General features: G+C 41.2%; 1 protein-coding gene across 4 annotated transcripts in view; it reads left to right on the forward strand.

Moving 5' to 3' along the window:
- The window catches only part of USP40 (ubiquitin specific peptidase 40), a 69,284-nt gene that overhangs the window by 45,915 nt on the left and 4,553 nt on the right, over window positions 1-18,816 (forward strand). For all 4 annotated transcript variants that reach the window (XM_020806823.3, XM_072977364.2, XM_072977365.2 and 1 more), the window contains 7 exons: window positions 280-406; window positions 6,235-6,329; window positions 7,601-7,719; window positions 8,195-8,260; window positions 8,450-8,660; window positions 13,009-13,104; window positions 14,618-14,709. In XM_020806823.3, coding sequence (XP_020662482.3) covers window positions 280-406; window positions 6,235-6,329; window positions 7,601-7,719; window positions 8,195-8,260; window positions 8,450-8,660; window positions 13,009-13,104; window positions 14,618-14,709 — 806 coding nt within the window. The remainder of the gene's footprint in view (window positions 1-279; window positions 407-6,234; window positions 6,330-7,600; window positions 7,720-8,194; window positions 8,261-8,449; window positions 8,661-13,008; window positions 13,105-14,617; window positions 14,710-18,816) is intronic.

Genomic DNA, 18,816 nt, shown 5'->3' on the forward strand with positions numbered 1-18,816 from the left:
ATGCTGGGCTGGGGACAGAGGACATGCATGGAGTACATATGCTAGCTGAAATTAGGTTTTGATGTGAGGAGAGTGAATGGCACACCACTGTGCCCTCTGCCTATGGAAGCTGTCTATCTCTGGCAGTGGCTCAGTAAATTTATTTATTTAATGCAACGAAGGCACTTCTTTTGTCTTTATGCTATTATTTAAATTTTTGTTCACACTACTGTCAGTATCTGTTCTAAAGCCACATTTTGATTGCCAATTTATTTGAACACTTATTATTAATTCTTAAAGGGATTCTTGAAAGTGCCCATCTGGTGGTATAAACCTTTCTCTCAGTTGAAGAACAGAAAGAATATTCAGGACCATGTGAACTGCTGGAGCAAAAACATGGGGGTTTGGGGACTATCTGCATCAGAAGGTAAGTTATCAAGGGAAGTAGAAACATAAAGGAAAAAGGCAATTAAGAATTTTTCAGAACTAGGAACAATTATCCCGATACTGCCCATCTCAAGAATAGTTTTTATTTAGATATATTTTTGGAAATAAATGTAAATAATAATTTCTTGGCCTGTTTTGGTAGTTTTTAGGAGGCTCATCTTTCTTTCATACCTAGATTTAGCTTTGGAAGTAGGTTGCTTCAAGTGAAGAAATCAGTGCAGACATTATTAGTTGTCAGCCACCTCAGTATATAACAGATGGTCTACAGTTAATCTTAGCTCGTGTAATTCTCCAAAAGTTACACCATATATGTTACACCAGCATAACTAGGCAAGAAGATTTTGGAAGTTGATTTCATTTATATGTGGCAGTAAAATCACAGCTTTTTGCAACATATACAACAGAAATAAGTTTCAGACTTGTTCTTGATGTCCCACCACAAACATCTGGATGAATATACCAGTAATTGGGGTGAAAAACAAAAAGAACATGGTTGTTGGAGTCTATTACCAACTGCCCAATGAAGGAGATGATGAAGATTAGTAGTAGGCATCCTTCAGTCTCAAGAGACTATGGTATCGTGTCCTGTATGGAGGACTTGGAACAGCGTCTAGTGTGGCTGAGAAGGCCAATTCGAGAGTGACAATCTCTTCCACACTGAAGACAAATCCATTCTGTCCCCTGTCCAGCTCCCTGCTTTTGCTGCTTTTGTGACTTCCTCTTTGCCTCGGCTTGCTGGACAAGGGTCTCTTCAAATTGGGAGAGTCCGTGATGCAACGCCTGCCTCCAGGCTGAACACTCAGATGTCAGAGTTTCCCATCTGTTGAGGTCTATTCCTAAGGCCTTCAGATCCCACTTGCAGATGTCCTTGTATCGCAGCTGTGGTCTCCCTCTGGGGCGATTTCCCTGCACTAATTCTCCATACAGGAGATCCTTTGGAATCCGACCATCAGCCATTCTAACGGCGTGCCCAAGCCAACGTAGACGTCGTTGTTTCAGTAATGTATACATGATGAAGATTAAGCCTTTGAAAAACAAATAGCAAGAGCCTCGTGGCGCAGTGGTTAAAACGCTGTACTGCAGCTAAAACTGTGCTCACGACCTGGGGTTCAAATCCCAGGTAGCCGGCTCAAGGTTGACTCAGCCTTCCATCCTTCCGAGGTCGGTAAAATGAGTACCCAGCTTGCTGGGGGGGCAATGTGTAGCCTTTATAATTAAAATTGTAAACCGCCCGGAGAGTGCTTGTAGTGCTATGGGGCGGTATATAAGTCCAATAAATAAATAAATAAATAAATAAGAATTTCAAAGATACATGATGGGAGAATTCAGTTCTTCATGGCCTCTGTGAATCACACCCTGGGTAATCCGCGCCTGCGCGGAGCCTTGTTGGAAGATTCTAGAGCTTCTGTGGTAGCAAAAAACCCACATTAGTGCAGACCCCTCTCCCTTAGTATAAGTACCTTGGTGCCAAGACTCTCCTTTCAGTTTTTTTCAACTGCCATGTTGAGAGCCCCATATCGATTGCTTCTGTGAGTTTTTCCTAAAGTGAAAGAAAGTTTATTCTCGATTCCTTTATTACTATTATTTTAAAAGAAGTTTTTTCTTTGTTGCTGTGGTCTTATGGCCAACCCCCCCTCTTCCTCTTTTCCCCTTATTTTCATGGCCCCTGTGGGCCCATTTAAACATTGCGTGGTCTGTGTCAACAAGATCCCACTTTCTGACAGCCACGTTAACTATCTTTTCTGTCTCGGTGAGGTCCACCAAACTTCTTCGTGCCCTCACTGTAAGAATTTCAAACATGGAGTTCTCTGTAGTCTTTCTATACTGAAGCTTCGGCTTTGGGAACAATTCCCTCCAGCCTACAAAGTCTATGGCTCAGCCTGCCTGTAAGTCCACCTCACAGGCTAAGGCCATGGACAAAGTCTTTTCAGAGATGCCAAAACAGCTCCCTTCCGCCATGCCATCACGCTCCAATGCCCCTTCAACATTGTCCACTAAGGGGCACAAAACCAAACACTCCATGCCGAAACCATTGACATAAAAAATGACCACCAAACAGAAGCCGTCCACCGACGTCCCTTTGGCTCAAGAACCCTTGCCACCAAAGAAACATAAATATTTGAAAGCGAAATCCCTGAGGGTTACTTCCCTGCAGCTCCCAGAATCTGAGGATCTGATATGCATGGGTTCACCCTTGGATGAAGAAGTGCTTCCATCTCATCAGCCTTATCCATCACAGTCACCAGAATGGTAGGAATGGGTGGATCAGCTCACATCCTCCCTGGCTAGTCCTCAACAGTCTGGCCCTCCTTGGTTGCTTCTCCCGATATGCAAGGAGTTGAAGTGCAATCTGATCCTGTGTCCTACTCCCATCACAACAGGCCTACCACCTTGGCCTCTGACACGTTATGAAGGGTATCAGCCATGCGAGACTGGCAACATATCTTCATGTGCGGCATCGACCCACACTCAGCACTATCATCGGGTAGCCATTTGCCCCGATCAGTGCACAACAGATAAGCCTGCCAAGCACTATCAATCAGTTGCTCTCCCTGGTTCGATGGCAGTGCCACATCAGAGGCTTCACCTAAGGCAGCCCTTGATGTCGAAATGATCTTACGTTCATGATCCTCAAGAGATACATACGGCTTACCACCAGCCAGCATCTAAAAAGCCCAGAATAGCTGATCAATACTCCTCGGCTCAGGGTGCATTTGCAGCTCCGGTGAACTATTACTTTCCTGCCTGTCAGGAGGATCAAGATCGATCATCCTGCTCGGCATCACTGGCATCTGTCTACTCCACAGCAATCCAGTGTGGTCCATTGACACTTATACCATCTCAGCAGCAACCTCCATTTTGCCACCATCAAGATACTGACTCCTCTATTGACCACTGCCCATGGACGCCCCATCAGTGTCGATACCAAGGGACGACCCTCAACATCAACCAGTGTTGACATCAACATCCAGGCATTGGTGCCAATACTTCGAGGCGCAGCCCCTCGATATCGATTTTGATCCTCAGTCCACGGATTCTCGAGACAAAGTCAGATATTCCAAAAAGAGCTCTAGACCGCAAACACCATCTATTTTTCTCACGTCACCAGAATCTGATTAAGCAGATGCCAGCCCTCCGTCTCCAGCGTAGGACTTTCAAACTTACACACAATTAATGGTGTGCATGGCTAAGTCCCTGGATCTCCAAATATACAGACCCACAACTGAGCCAGCGGATCTTCTCTACGATCCACTCTCCAAAGACACCACAGCTCGAGTTCACATTTCTGTTGCCATCCCTTCTTAGCACTGCCCACTGCTCGTGGACAAAATGAACTTCGTCTCACTCAATGTTGAAGTGCATTGACAACCTTTATTGAGTTCATGATCCAGGAACGTTTTTTCTTCAGAAACAACCAGCCCCAAATTTGATCTTTGTCGAGGCTTCCCAATCTCGACATTGCCAGATTCTCATACCGCCCAATAAAGACAGCAGGCGAATTGACTCCATGGGCACATGGCTATATTCTTCTGCTGCATTCACCATGAGAGTCGCCAACTATCAAGTAGCCATGGGTGCTTATCACCGGTTCCTCTGGGACAATATGTCCACCTTCATTGAAGCTCTTCCATAAAGGCTTTCAGTCGCCAAGCAGCAAATGCTGTCAGCCAGACATACTGTCGATGCCGCAGCTAAATCCATGGCTACCTCCATGGCCCTTTGATGTTTTTCCTGGCTAAGAACTGCTGGTCTCGCTAAAGATGTGAGAGCTTGTATTGAAGACCTCCCATTTGAGGGGTCAGGTCTTTTCAATGCTGAGACAGACAGCATTCTGGAAAACATCCAAAAGAAAAGAATGGCTGCTAGACGTTGGGGAGTCTACCCTACGTACCTGCAATGTCCCCAGCACACTCAACAGCACCACCCCTACAACTCCTACCAGAAGTTCCATCAACAGCCTCAGAGGCAAAGTTCTTACACATCTTACTACAAACAACAACCTTACCAGACCAAACCATGTCAATAGGCAACAACCAGGCACAATAATCGCAAAACCAAGCATCATATTTGACATCCAGCCAGCTGAGATCCAAACAACACACACACACACATTCCTTCCCCTACCCTCTGGAAACACCTGTATGGGAAATGATCACCATGGGTGTTTGGGTCCTCTCCTTTGTCAAAAGCAGATACCACATCCAGTTCCATCAGATGCCTCCGCCATCACATACCGTTACACTTCCGTCGCAAACCCTACAAGATGAAATACAGTCAGTACTACTCAAAGATGCCATAGAACAAGTATACCAAACAGACAGAGATTTTTTATCTTGTTATTTCACCATCCCCGAAAAGGAGGGAGGCCTCCACCCCATCCTACATCTTAGAGAATTCAATTGCTCCATCATTACCACCAAATTCCATATGGTTACCCTCGAGTCTGTCCTTCCCCTGCTCTGAAAAAACAACTGGTTTGCTGTGATAGACCTGAGGGACATCTATTTCCATGTATCTATCCATCCCTCCCACAGGCTGTATCTCCGCTTCCAGCTGGGATCCCAAGTCTACCAGTTCAAAAGATTTCCATTCGGACTCGCAACAGCTCCCAGAGTCTTTACCAAATGCATGGCTCCTGTAGCAGCTTACCTCAGACTTCACAAGATCTACATTTCCCCATACATCAACAACCGGCTTCTCGTAGCACACTTCCGTTGCAGAGCACAACAAGACATTCATTTTACACTGTCCCTTCTCCATGGTATCGGCCTTGCTGTAAACATACAGAAATCCAGGTTACAGCCCACAAGTGTTATCCAGTATATAGGAGCACTTATAGACTCCACTCCACGCATTCCTCCCAACAGACAAAAGACTCAATCTGATATCATTGCTTCGCATCTTCACCCCTCATGTGCTGGTATCCGCATTAACAGTTCAGTGTGTCCTCAGCACTATGGCATCCATGATATCAGTAGTGCAACACGTACACCTCAAAATGAGGTCACTCCAAGCATAGTTCCTAGCCCTTTTCAACCCACTAACAGACATACCTCAGACCTGTAACGGGTGACCCCGGAACTCCCCACCCAACTTTCTTGGTGGTGCTCTGCTCAAAACCTGACAATGGGACAACCCTTCCAACAACTGCGTCCTCAAATACAGTTCACCACCGATGCCAGTCTTACAGGCTGGGGTGCAAGTCTCTAAAGGTTCATGCTCAATGGTCAGAAAGAGAGAAACTGCATACAGCATATAGTTTGCTATTTGGTGCAGTTTTGGTGTGATTTGTTTCGCCCTGCTTTCTAGCAACCACTTTTTTAAAGTCAGAACAATCCATCTCACCTGCTGGTTTCTGGCACAGTGCCAAGGGCGCTATATTTGGTACAATTGGGAAGAATTATTCCATTATGCTGTCAATTTGGTTGCTTAATTCATTCCAAAATAGAGCAGTGGGCAATGTTCTCTTCTGTAAATACCCTGTGATGTATGTGACAGTAGAAAAATGTTGGAGAAACCCACTCCATCTTCTTCACGTGACACAGATTACTCCAAATTCCCCCATCTAGTTATACCTTGTGATTACTTTAAATTGATTTTTGAAGTGAATTTGGGGGGAAGAACTTCGTTCAAATTATTTTCAACTCTGCATACAATCCAAAAATATTGGGAGGGCTGACCAAGATATATGAACTTATTTTAGAAGAAAATTCAGTTATTGACAACTAACTGATGTTTTACTAATTATGTAATTGTGAAGAAATCTATATTTCTTTAAATTGTAACTGTTGATTTTTTTTTTTTAAGACTTACCAACATTTCTAGAAAGTGAAATAGACCTAATCTATATTGGTGACATAGAAATCTCAGAAGATGCTCTGTTAGAAGACCTGAAAATGCAGGTTAGAAATAATCTTTTATTGATGAGAGCTATTATCTTTTTAAAAATAGGTTCCATTGAACACCCACTCACATTTTATGTGTCCCCTATACATTTTGATATATATTTACTTAATACCATTTGGAATGGCAGTTACGAAAAATAATTTTTTGCTGAGGTGCAATTATTGACTTTCTAGAGTTTGCCATCTTTTGATTTTGGCTGCTCATTTCTTGCTACAGTTTTCATCAAAAATGCTCCTGAAGTATTACAGGACTTCTCATCTCTGTATATTAGTGCAAAATACCATTACAAATTAGGTTGCCAAAGTTTAGCAAATGAGGAAGGCTTTTAAATAAGAAAGAAGCATTTTATTACCAACTCAAGAACCTGTGTTATACTGAATCAGGCTGCTCTCCAAGATGTCAGTTTGTTTTCTTTTGTAGTCTGGTTACCTAAAATCCTTCAAATAAGATGCCAAGATTAAACTTGGACCCTTCTATGTGCAGACCAGACGCTCCATCATTGAGTTCCTGAAGAATAACTAATGTTTAAAAAACAAAACTTTCATGGAGCAAATATTGAGGCAAATATTGACTTCAGGAACAACAGACTTTTTTTGGTGAGACTAACTGGTATTGGTCACAAGCTACATCTTGATATGAAAAGAAAATGCTTGTGTTATGATTTATACAACTATGATTTATATGAAAAACATTCAGTCCAAGAGGGATTAAGTGAGAATTTCTTAACTTTACACAGTCAAAAAGGACTTGATGTGAGTCTGTGGGCCTTCTGTGACAGTGGTCACAATTTCTGCACATTATGAGATCTGAAGAAGGTTTTGAACACATGTACCCTCCAGTTTCCCTTTACTCTTCTGAGAATGTAACATGAACATTACTTATGTAATGGGGGTTCAGATTCAAGAAAGCATGATTCCTTCTGATCATGGTGGTGCACCCATATACCTGTTGGTAAAAAGTGGATATGGACCTGAGTAAGATGTGGTCAAAATTTCACTGTATATAGGTCATTATTGTTCTACTTTTCTTTCAAAATGCCTAAGGATGTGACATTTTTAGATTTTGGCAGTTAGTACTAAAATTAGTAAGTTTCCGACTTCAGAATGTTGGGAAAATATTGATTTTATTAAAAGCAACATCGTACAACGTATGGTTTTACACATTTGTATCGTGCAAGGAAATGCATAGGAAAGATAGCAGATTTCAATGTTTTGATTTTCAACCACTATTTGTTCTGTAATTTCTAGCAAAGTTATTTCCCTTTCAGGTGATGACTCTGCCATCCTTTCAAGAGTTTAGTGTTCCATTACCAGAATTTCTCCGGGTTTGGACAATGGAAAATAAGCACCCTTTCAAGCTTTTACGAAACAACAATGAGCAGCTTCAGTAGGTTCCTAACATCAACAATTACAATCTGATGCCCAATTTCCTGGGATAACTCAGTGGGATTTATCTTTGAGTTAAAAGTGTATGAGAGTAAGCTCAAGTGGAATTAAATATTTTTACCAGTAGATTTAAAACTCAACATTCCCTCAGTTGTTCTATTGCAGGCTTGTTTGATAGTTGTTGGGGTTTTTTAAGATTAATTGATTGATGGTGTTTTGTTGTTGTTGTTGTTTGGCATTTCAAGGATGCAGTTTATTTAGGTTAAAATGATTCTTGACTGTATAAAAATTTTCAACTTTACATCACCCAGCTTTGTGGCACACGTTTTTATTTACTTTTATTTAATTTTTCATTTTGTTTAGTGTTTCACATTTCCAATTGCAGTACTGAAATTAAATTGTATATATTTTTTTAATATCCCACTTTCCCAACATTCAGCACTGAATTTAAATTATCTGTTATATTTTCTCTTCAGCACACTCAAACTAGGAAACAGATTGGAAATTTGTATAGAACCTTTACACACAGAGGAAAATCTTGGGTAAGAAATGTAACTATTACCCCTCAAAACTTGGAGGTAAGGGGTTAAAGTCATTTCAATCCAAAATTGTTCAGCAATTTTCCTGCAAAATATTTCTTTCAAAATAGAACATGTGTGAGGCTACAGTGAAATGTATTGAGGCATCTATTTTGAAAATGATCATTTGGCTTTGTATATTTCTGATCGCAGACCAAAGGATTTGCTTCTACGAGTGCTGATGGGTATACCAGGGGAGAGAGATTACTACCATCCTGTGGATTTGATATGGGATATCTCCAAAGAGTGTACAGCATCTGCATTAAGACAGAGAATTGCCTTGTACTATTCCTTGCCAGTGGAGAACATTGAAATTGCTAAATATTCTCCTGGAAAATTTGAATGGATGCCAATATGTAGTTGGGTAAGATAAGAAATGAGTTTGGAAATGAAATATTACTTTCAACAGTTTTTTTCAGTGAAAGAATATTTATTCATTTTTAAGTGTTTAGTGTTATTTTAGGCTCCCTTTCTTCCAATGAGAAGACTCAAGGTGGTTCACAATGTTAAAATTAGTAGAATTTAAAACACAATAAATTATGCATTAAAAAGACATTAAACTATAATAATAATTAAAAATACAATAAGATTTAAAACTTTAAAAACAAACCTGCTCAGCTAAAAACGAATATGCAGAATTCAGTTATTAAAAGCCTGTCTAAAAAGTCTGGTCTTCCACTCTTGGTGGAAGGATAAAGGGGAGGGGGGAGGCAACCTGATTTGAGGGAATGCATTTCACACGCTGGGAGCTGCCATAGAGAAGACCCTCAAGTGTACCTTCAATGGCAGTGGGACTCCTCTGAGGAACCGAGAAGGCTCCTATATGGGGAGATACAGTCCTTCAGTTTCCAAACCAAGGCAGCTCCACATAGAGCACATCATCATAATCCAAGCAGGATATAACTAAGGCAGGTGTCACTGTAGTCAAATCAGACATCTCAAGGAACGGGTACAACTGGCATGCCAGTTTTAACTGCAAATGCAGTCTTGGGCACACTTAAACCTGGACATCCAGGCTCAGGGATGAATCCAGGAGTACATCCAAACTACAAACCTGAGTTTTCAGGAGAGCTGTAACCCCATCCAGCACACGTTGCATCCCTATTCCCTCATCTCCCTTTTGGCTGACCAGGAGCACCTCTGTCTTGTCTGGAATAAGTTTCATTTTGTTTGCCCTCATCCAGCTCATTACTGACATCAGGCACTAGTTTAGAACCAAGACAGCTTCCTTGGAATTAGATGGAAAGGAGAGATAGAGTTGGGTGTCTTCTGCATCCTGATGACACTGAAATTCCAGAGCATACTCTCACAGCTGGAATAGTGAAGCCAACAAGCAAGGATGAACTCTTCCATCTCAGATAGGTAGGGCCAAAACAAGACTTTTAGTTCCAGCGAAGAGGAAGAGCCCCTCTCTTCCACCAAACTTTGGGTGTGTTTTTCCAAGGTCAACAGGTTTCTCTTACTGCTTCTGAACAGATGCAGAAACAAAAGCCTGTTGGCTATTCAGCTTTTCTAGAAATGCTTGTTTTTATCTTCCTTTTCTCTGTCCTCCTCTGCCAAGGTTAGGCCTTACACTTGGAGGTAGGGGCAGCTATACCAGACCACTGGTCCCACTTGCTCTTCAGCCCTGTTCTTGAACTTGCACCACCTCAAGGAGTCCTGGCACCACCCAGCGCTTCCTTACCCTGGCTTGATGAGGCCTCCTTTCTTCAATGCCCAAAGTCCACACTTCATTGCCACACTGCACACATTCTAATCAGGAGAAAAGTACCTGCAGTGCTCCTACAGAAGGGAGTGGAATGCTCTGACTTTGGCATCCCGTCAACTTTCTATAGGATGACATTGAATGGGCAACACACACACCAGTCTATCAACTCTACTGGTACCTCTGGAAAGCAGTATAGTGACTGCCAGGAAGGCCCATGCAATCCTTTATCTCCACAACTTGGGAAAGCAGCCACTCCCTCCCCCCTTTTTTTTCCTTTTCCTTTTAACAAAAGTGCTGTTATCACTAGTGGCCATGGACCATCTGAGGTTGCCCTCAGGAAGACAGCATTGTGTCTGGTTTTACATCAGAGCTCGTCAAGGACTGGATAAAATCTCTCATGGATCCAGTGAAGAGATAGCATGATATTCCATTGTGCTGACACTTGCCTCATCACTAGCCCTTAATTTTTATCAGGTTGTCTTGTAATTAGAGTTCTTCTACTTCTCATACACAATACCCCGATAAAAGGTTTTAACTTTCAGTGCTTTCAGTATCTTGGTAACCCTGGTTGGTCATTTGAGATGGTCAGGAGTTTGCATTTGGCCCTGTATGGGCGATTTCCTCTTCCATACATATCCAGGAAGAAGACAAAAACACATAATGACCATCAGCACGCCTTGCTTGATGTGTTATGGTTTCATAGTGAATAAAGCAAAGAGTTCCCTCTATCTAGTACAGCAGGCACAGCACAAGGTGGTACTAAAAGGCTTGTCCAAGAAGAGGTTCTTCCTTTCTCAAAAGTGACAACTCAAATTGTTCCACTTGATTTATCTTTTCTGTTGAGAAAGAAAGATACCTACCATCATCTGGAGCAGTTGTGATTAGTGCTTTTCACTGGCCTTGGTCACCTTTGTTTTCCAGGCTACAAGAATTGAGTGTATCTCCACAGGTGGAAATTGCCACTTTGCCTGGATTCACTGAATCTGTGATATACAGGTCTGAAGTGGCTGTGCCTCTTTGCTTATAAGATGAATGGCAATATCTCCTAAATCATGGTGTGCCAAAAATGTAGCAAGTGTATTACTGGCCCCCAGGCAGGCATCTCTACCAACCAGATATGTTACTGGCTGACCTTCAAGATGTGGAATGGTTAAAAGATTGCCTCTTTTCCTGCAGCGTTCCTAGAATTATTAGCTTCTTCTGCATTCTGGATTAGAACTGGGTCTTGTTCCCAACATTTTCAAACACCAAATAGCAGCATGAGCAGAATTTTAGGACAGGTAGCCTAACATGGGTGTTGGCACTTCTGTTGGTATAACGGTTCTCCTCTTACCTGAATTTGATGTTACACACACTCATAACAGTGCTCTTTGAGCCATCCAGATTATTGCCTTAAAATGTTGTTCTGAGGAGTGGTCTTCTTGATGGTGGTCTTCTTAGCTAGGAGAATTTATTATATCATGTCTTTGTTTGACAGGAGCTCTGCCTTTCTCACTTTGACAGTCTTGTGCTTCTTACAGACACTTTTCCATTAAAATTAGTACACGGTCTTGCCGAGTCTCTGTTCTGCTGTACCCCATCCCAGAGATGAATTGTGGCATAAGTTGATTGTGTGAAGAGTGCTCAAAGTTTATGTCCAACATACTTTTGACTGCAGAAAGTCCGCCTTAGGTCCTTTTGAGGAGAATGGCAGGATAAAAATATATTAAATAAATAACAGGCTCTGTCTCCTATAAGACAAGGGATTGTGGCCAGAAGATGTCACATGGCACCACCAAGTGATTGGTGATAGACTGCTTTGTTCTAGCTTGTTGTAGAACAACCCTGTTCCTTCAAGCATGTTGTGATTCAGTCAGGGGTGTAGCGATGTCTTCTTTGTTTGATGGTACCTGTGGAAGATGTTTGTCAGGCAGCTATGCGAGCCATGCCTTCAACAATTTTCGCCAATATAAGATCAAGAAATATAATTATTTGAAAGTGTTGTTCATTTGCAAGGTGCTTAACACAAAGTATCACGTGTATGTCCAAAGTCATTCAGTTGGCTTCAAAGTGATTTGAATTTAGCTCTCCCGAGCTACACTGACTTCAAATATATTTTGTTATCGTGCTGCAAAATAGATCTATTAGTATGATAAGTTCAAAAAGCCAAGTTGAGATGCATTAAGTTCTGCTTACCTATGCACTGGGTTTTCCATTCCATACTTGCACCTGTTTCTCAAACTTTTCAAGCATGTGGATGCAAAAACTCCTCTGCTCCATTTTGGTGCTAATTTCTAGATATGTATGTGCACACGTTTTGCTTGAACATCAAAATATAATACTGTAGATTTGAAAGTGTCTGTGTTGCCTGATCTTAAATTGTTATCTTAAGTAGTGCAGATATTAATTGCTGGATAAAGCCTTATTGGCATTTGAAGGAGGCTTGTATAATTTGCTGCAACTGATTGACAACATTCCAAGGTATGCCTTGGTCATGTGTCTAATCCTGTGCCCAACTGTGCAACCAAGATGCATCTCAGCACCTCAGCATTTAGCTGTAATTAGTAACATGATAAGTTATACAAAACTTAAGTGAACATCAACAGGATTCTGATCAAGTATTAACAATTACTAATAGATCTATTAATATGATAAATTCAAAAAGCCAAGTTGAAATGCATGAAGTTCTGCTTACCTATGCACTGGGTTTTCCATTCCACAGTTGCATCCGTTTCCATTCCATTCCAAAATACTAATAGATCTGTAAGTAATTATTAATATTTTATCTCCCATCAGAAATAGATTGAACAAATCATATTACTGTTATCAGTATGCATGGAGTAGCCTTCAAAATGCAATTCGACAGGTTTTTTAAAAAAATTAAAATCCTAATTATTTTTTTATTTAAAAGTTGCTTTTTTACATAAGAGTGTAAAATACTCAATGGCTGCTCTCCATCTGCAAATAACACATAATCTATACTAGTTTGTGTTGTTCTTCTCACATCTGTTTTTTCTTTATCCAGACACAGCAAGTTTCAAAGAAAAAAAAGAAAAAGAAAAGTGACAGCTTACAGTTAAGTCCCTACAGTCTGAAGGATGGAGATATTATTGGTGTGAAGGTAAATGGTTGGTTTATCTGCTGTTACCATTTATTATTAACAAGAGGTTTTTTTCCCTATTCCCTGGAATAATATTCCAATCATATAATAACAATGTGCCATCAAACTAATTCTGACTTGGGCTATCAAGGTAGAGAGTACTCCAAAGTGGTTGATCATTCCTTTCTTCTGAGGGCATCCGGGGATTCTGCAGCTTGCCCAAGGTGACTGACACAGGCTAGCTCTTTTGAGATGCACAGTGAGGAATTGAACTCCCAACCTTTGGCTCCACAGCCAGAAGCCTAACACACTGAGCTATCCAACCAGCTGATACCAATCAAAGTTTACCATAATTTATAATGACAGGACACAATACAAACTTTGGGGAAATGGCTTCCACTGAGCAAGCTAAATAGCTACATTGATTAGAAGAAACGGACATCTGTAACGGAGGGACTGGGCAGTAAAAGGAGTCACTCCTGCAGAGAGTTAGAGAACTTGGTGGAATGAGAATGATAGGGCCAAATGGGAGCAGAAGAGAGTGTCGTTTTGGAGAGAAGTAGTGGTTACCTGGATGAATTTCTTAATAGGATTGCTTTGATCCTGTAAGATAGCAGCAGATGAATAAATTAAATAAAACCACTCAGCACTTACAGACTATGGGTCTTCGAATGATTATTTAATTATTAGCATATTGTGGTTTGTATTCTCTTAGTGTACAGAATTCTTGAAATGCTTTGTATTAGTAAGCTGTGAATTACAAAAAGGAAGCTAGATGTTTGCAGTCTTTTTAAGCAGATCTCAAAAATTACTTGCTTTGAAATGTCTCGGCAACTGTAAGGTACATTAGATTTAATAATCTGGGGTTGACTTTATGATATGGGTACTTGCTTGTTTTTTGTTGATTTTAACATAAAATTATTGTGTTGGAGATCAGGTTTCCCTTCTATCCCACATGTATTCTGCCATTTTTCATTCATACTTCATTTCTTCTTACATTGTTAGATGATTTGAGAGCCTTTGGTCTGGGGTCAGAATAGCCTTTTTTTAAAAAATGTATAATTAAACATTGCTTCACACTCCTTCACAATTCTATATTGACAAGACAGCTTTTCCAACAATTTTGTTACATTATATTCCACACAGCTTAAATTATCATTTTCACAACAGAGGCATGGAATACCAAATGTTCCTCCTAATGTCTTGGTCTGTACTGTATGACTTTCATTAGCTTTATCCACCATGGCTGATAGAGAGATATGCGAGTTTTTGCAAGAAACATTTTAAGAGCCAAAGTTTTCTGATTTCTGTTTTAGAATGAAATGTGTTAATGGGAATAGCATTAGAGAGTTTAAAAAAACGTTTAGGAAAAAAATAAAGAAAAATGAAAACAAGATTCAATATAGATTTAATAACGAGATTCAATATATTTTAATATAGTTAGTAAAATATTACTAAATAAATAAATAAATAAAATAAATAAATATACTGTCAGGAATTGTTTTTATAGCCATGTCAATACTTTTGGTAACAGAATCTCCTAGTTGATGATAGTAAAGACTTCAGTACTGTGAAAGATGACATCGGAAAACAAATGAAGAAGCAGCTTGCTGTTGAAAAGCAAAGGTAAATATATTTTATATATTTATAGAATTCATACCCTTAGTAAGATAAAACATGAAAAACTCAATAAAATAGATTTTCCTGTGGTTTCACATCTCCTTTTGGGATGCCTACCTTAACATGGGGAGGGGAGTTGAGTATGTCAGGGAGATATTAGGAGGCTTTGACTCCTTTGTGAATCTGAACTCCGTGCACTTTAGCTAGAACGGAAGGGTCAAAACTGAGACACCAGACTAATGGCCTGATCATTCCAACCAAATATACTCCAGTTCTATTTATTCTTTCCATACCTCTGTTGTACTGAATCACAGTCATGTGATATATATACCAGGGCAAACGTTCCCATTTGTTTTAGCATTACTGATTCATTTCTTCCAGTTTAAAACTTTATGGCCGCCTACACCATGAAACTGATTTATTTTCTCTCTTGTTTCCTGGAGCAGCACAGCCCCTTACTTTATATATATTTAAAAAAAAACATATTTTACCAGTGCATCAGTACGTTGTGAAGGGATTCCCGTTTGGGAACATTTTATCTGTGACATCAGTAGTGTTTGAAGAAATGCATTGCACACAATGGGCCAGCCTCTCCATGCCAGACAGTAGGTGGAGCAATGCAATACCTACCAGTGCCCTGGCATACTTGGCATAGTTGGGAAACTTCCCAAGCTGCGAGGCCGTTGACACCTGTGTATCAATTTACTGACTGTGAAAACAAAAGTGAATTAATTGCAGAGCAGCCACATGGCAATAATGGTGGTCACCTTCCCTGTGGTCTTGTCACTGGAAAAGAACCAGTAGCGACATTCACACATGCAACACCAGTAAGGAATTATCCAATATGTCATTGGAACAAAATAACACAACCCTTCTGGTGAGGGGGAAATAAACCGCAGATACAAGGTTGTATCTGGCTTGGGAAATGATTCAGTCATGGCTGTGCGTCATCTGATGAGAAATGTATGTAATGATACAACTGGAGTATAACTGAGGTACATTTGGCTTGTGTGATCAGAGCCTAAGATGCATCTATCTTCTTCCGGATGTAGCAGAGAAAGATAGTTCCAGTGCAGGATGGGAGCAGCTGGTGGAAAGTGGCACTGGTGGAAGATCTTTCACAGATAATGGCTATGACTTTTCAGGCTACTTCTTGTTAATGCTGTGCATAAGAAGCTACTTACAAAGTACCGTATTTTTTGCTCCATAAGACACACTTCTCCCTCCCCCAAAAAAAGTGGGGGGAAGTCTGTGCGACTTATGGAGCGAAGGTGGTGATTTCGCCCCCACTGGCCCCGTGGGGGGGAGCCTCCCAAGGGTCTGAGTGAGCCTTCCAGGACCCTTGCGGGGCTCCTCCCACGGGGCCAGTGGGGGCAAAATTGCCAGCTTCCAGGACCTTTTCTGAGCCTTTCAAGGGTCCGAGTGAGCCTTCCAGGACCCTTGCGGGGCTCCCCCCACCCCCCACAGGGCCAGAGGGGGCTAGGGTGTGTTCCACAAGACGGACCTCTCCATAAGGCTCACCAAATTTTTAGGAGAAGAAAACAGATTAATTTTTCCCTGTTTTCTTCTCCTAAAAATTTGATGAGCCTTATGGAGAGGTCCGTCTTATGGAGCGAAAAATATGGTACATCTGGATTATTTTATACCTCAAAACCTCTACAATAAGACTATCCAAAATGAAACAAGTAATCATGCTTAACTAGCTTAGGAGGCATTCAGCTTCTGTAGAAAGAGAAAAGGGTATGAATAACACTGTTCCTTATAAAGCAGAGGGATTGAAGCCAAATGAACATACTGTTATTGGTCTGTATAGATATAAATGGAAAGTTGAGAGCTATAAGAAGCATGTAATTGCAGCATGCAATGTGAGAAGTATGAACTAAGGTAAGTTCAAAATATAAAACAAGAACTTGAATGTTTAAACATCACAATAATTCCTTCCTATAAGTGAATTAATGTCTGGATTAGTCCATTTTCAATCAGGTGATGTGGAAATGACAAACTCAGAACAAGCAGTATGGCTGTGAAGCAAGATGTAACACAAAGAATTAAATCTGATCAAATAATGCCAGTCAGACTTTGTGGAATTGGTTCTCCGCATATAAATCTCTGGATCCAATCATTTTCAGTTAGTAGTTGTAACATGAATGTCTTTCCCCTTTTTCACTTAAACAATTCCAAAGCAAGTTCAACCCACATTTATTTAACTTAAGAGTTTCTTTTTTGTAACTTCTACATGCCTCATATGTAGAGATGAACATTACACAAAATGCAGTTGTAGTTTTAAAGTTACAGCTGAAGAAGCTTTTGATCAGATATTAGCTCAATTGCAGCCTGCTTCTTTCATAACTTATATCTAAGAAAAAATGCCTGGCAAAATTCATTTGCCATGAACTTGTGGGATCAAATGCAGATATGCAGTGGATATGTTTTTCCTGATGATTCCACCTTCAAGGGAGGGTCATCTAAAATTATGCAGTCCTGTAGAGGTCTGCACAGAAGCAGGCCCCACTCATTTCACTGATCCACCACTGACATGGTATTCTCCTTCAGACAGTTGCAGGAGAAATGCAGGGAACAACAACAGCCACTCTTAGTGGCCTTCATAGATCTTAGAAAAGCATTTGACTTGGTTAGCAGGGATGGCCTTTTAAAAATACTTCCTAAGATTGGATGTCCTCCTGGACTCCTTAGCATCATCAGGTCCTTTCATGAGGGAATGAAGGGCACTGTAGTTTTTGATGGCTCAATATCAGATCCCTTTGATATCCGAAGTGGAGTGAAACAGGGCTGTGTGCTCGCGCCAACCCTGTTTGGGATATATTTTGCTGTCATGCTGAAGCATGCCTTTGGAACTGCAACAGAAGGTGTCTATCTCCAGACTAGATCAGATGGAAAGCTCTTTAATCTCTCTAGATTGAGAGCAAAGACCAAAGTCCAGCTGAAATGCATGCGGGACTTCCTGCTCGCCGATGATGCAGCCATTGTTGGCCACTCTGCCGAAGACCTCCAACAACTCATGAATTGTTTTAGCAAGGCCTGCCAAGACTTTGGACTTACTATCAGCCTGAAGAAAACACAAGTCATGGGCCAGGGCGTGGACTCACCTCCCTCTATTACCATCTCCATGCATGAATTGGAGGTTGTCCATGAATTTGTGTACCTTGGCTCAACGATCTCTGACACTCTCTCCCTAGATCTCGAGCTGGATAAACGCATTGGCAAAGCAACTACCATGTTCTCTAGAATCACAAAGAGAGTATGGCTTAATAAGAAGCTGATGGCATACACCAAGATCCAGGTCTATAGAGCCTGTGTCCTGAGCACACTCCTGTACTTTAGAGTCCTGGACCCTTCATGTCACTCTTGAATTGGCCTTCTCAGTCACACTAGACGCTGTTCCAAGTCCTCCATGCAGAGCACAATACCATAGTCTCTTGAGACTGAAAGATGCCTATTCGTACTCTCAGTTCAGTGAGCACAGGATACAACCTAAAGGACATCAACTGTTCTAAAAAGGCATCTTCTGTGTAACAGCATTTCTTAATGCACAGTGTAGACATTCTGCTGCTGAGTGCCACTTGCTATAGCAGTTACCAAAACAGATTTGTGTCTCAGATTGAAGTTTACCTTGCATAGATTTCTAATACAGTGGTGCCTAGATTTACAAACTTAATCCGTATCGGAATGGCGTTCATAAGTCAAACTGTTCATAAGCCAAAGCACCATTTCCCATTGAAATGCATGGGAATGGGATTAATCCGTTCCAGCATTTTAAAAAAATAAAAATAAAACACTACACTACCCCTGGGGCTGCAAAAAAACAACAAATAAACATAACCCCACCAGCCCAATCCCACCCTGCAAAAGCCACCCAAAAAAGTTTTTAAAATGCAAAAAGCAGTACCTTACCTCACCACGAAGCCTCCTCTGAAACCTCCCAGGGCTTCCTCCGCTGCCGCATGGGCTCCGCCACCGCCAGGACTGCCATTGTTGGCGCCCTACAGGAACCCACCAGGGCTTCCGCTGCTGCCAAAACCACCATTGGAGGGTGTAGCGTTCAGCCCTGCCCTCACCTGTCCGTCACAGCTGAGCAGTGGAAAAGGAACCAAT

The sequence above is a fragment of the Pogona vitticeps genome, chromosome 1 (assembly GCF_051106095.1).
Source record: "Pogona vitticeps strain Pit_001003342236 chromosome 1, PviZW2.1, whole genome shotgun sequence".
NCBI classification, from domain to species: Eukaryota; Metazoa; Chordata; class Lepidosauria; order Squamata; family Agamidae; genus Pogona; species Pogona vitticeps.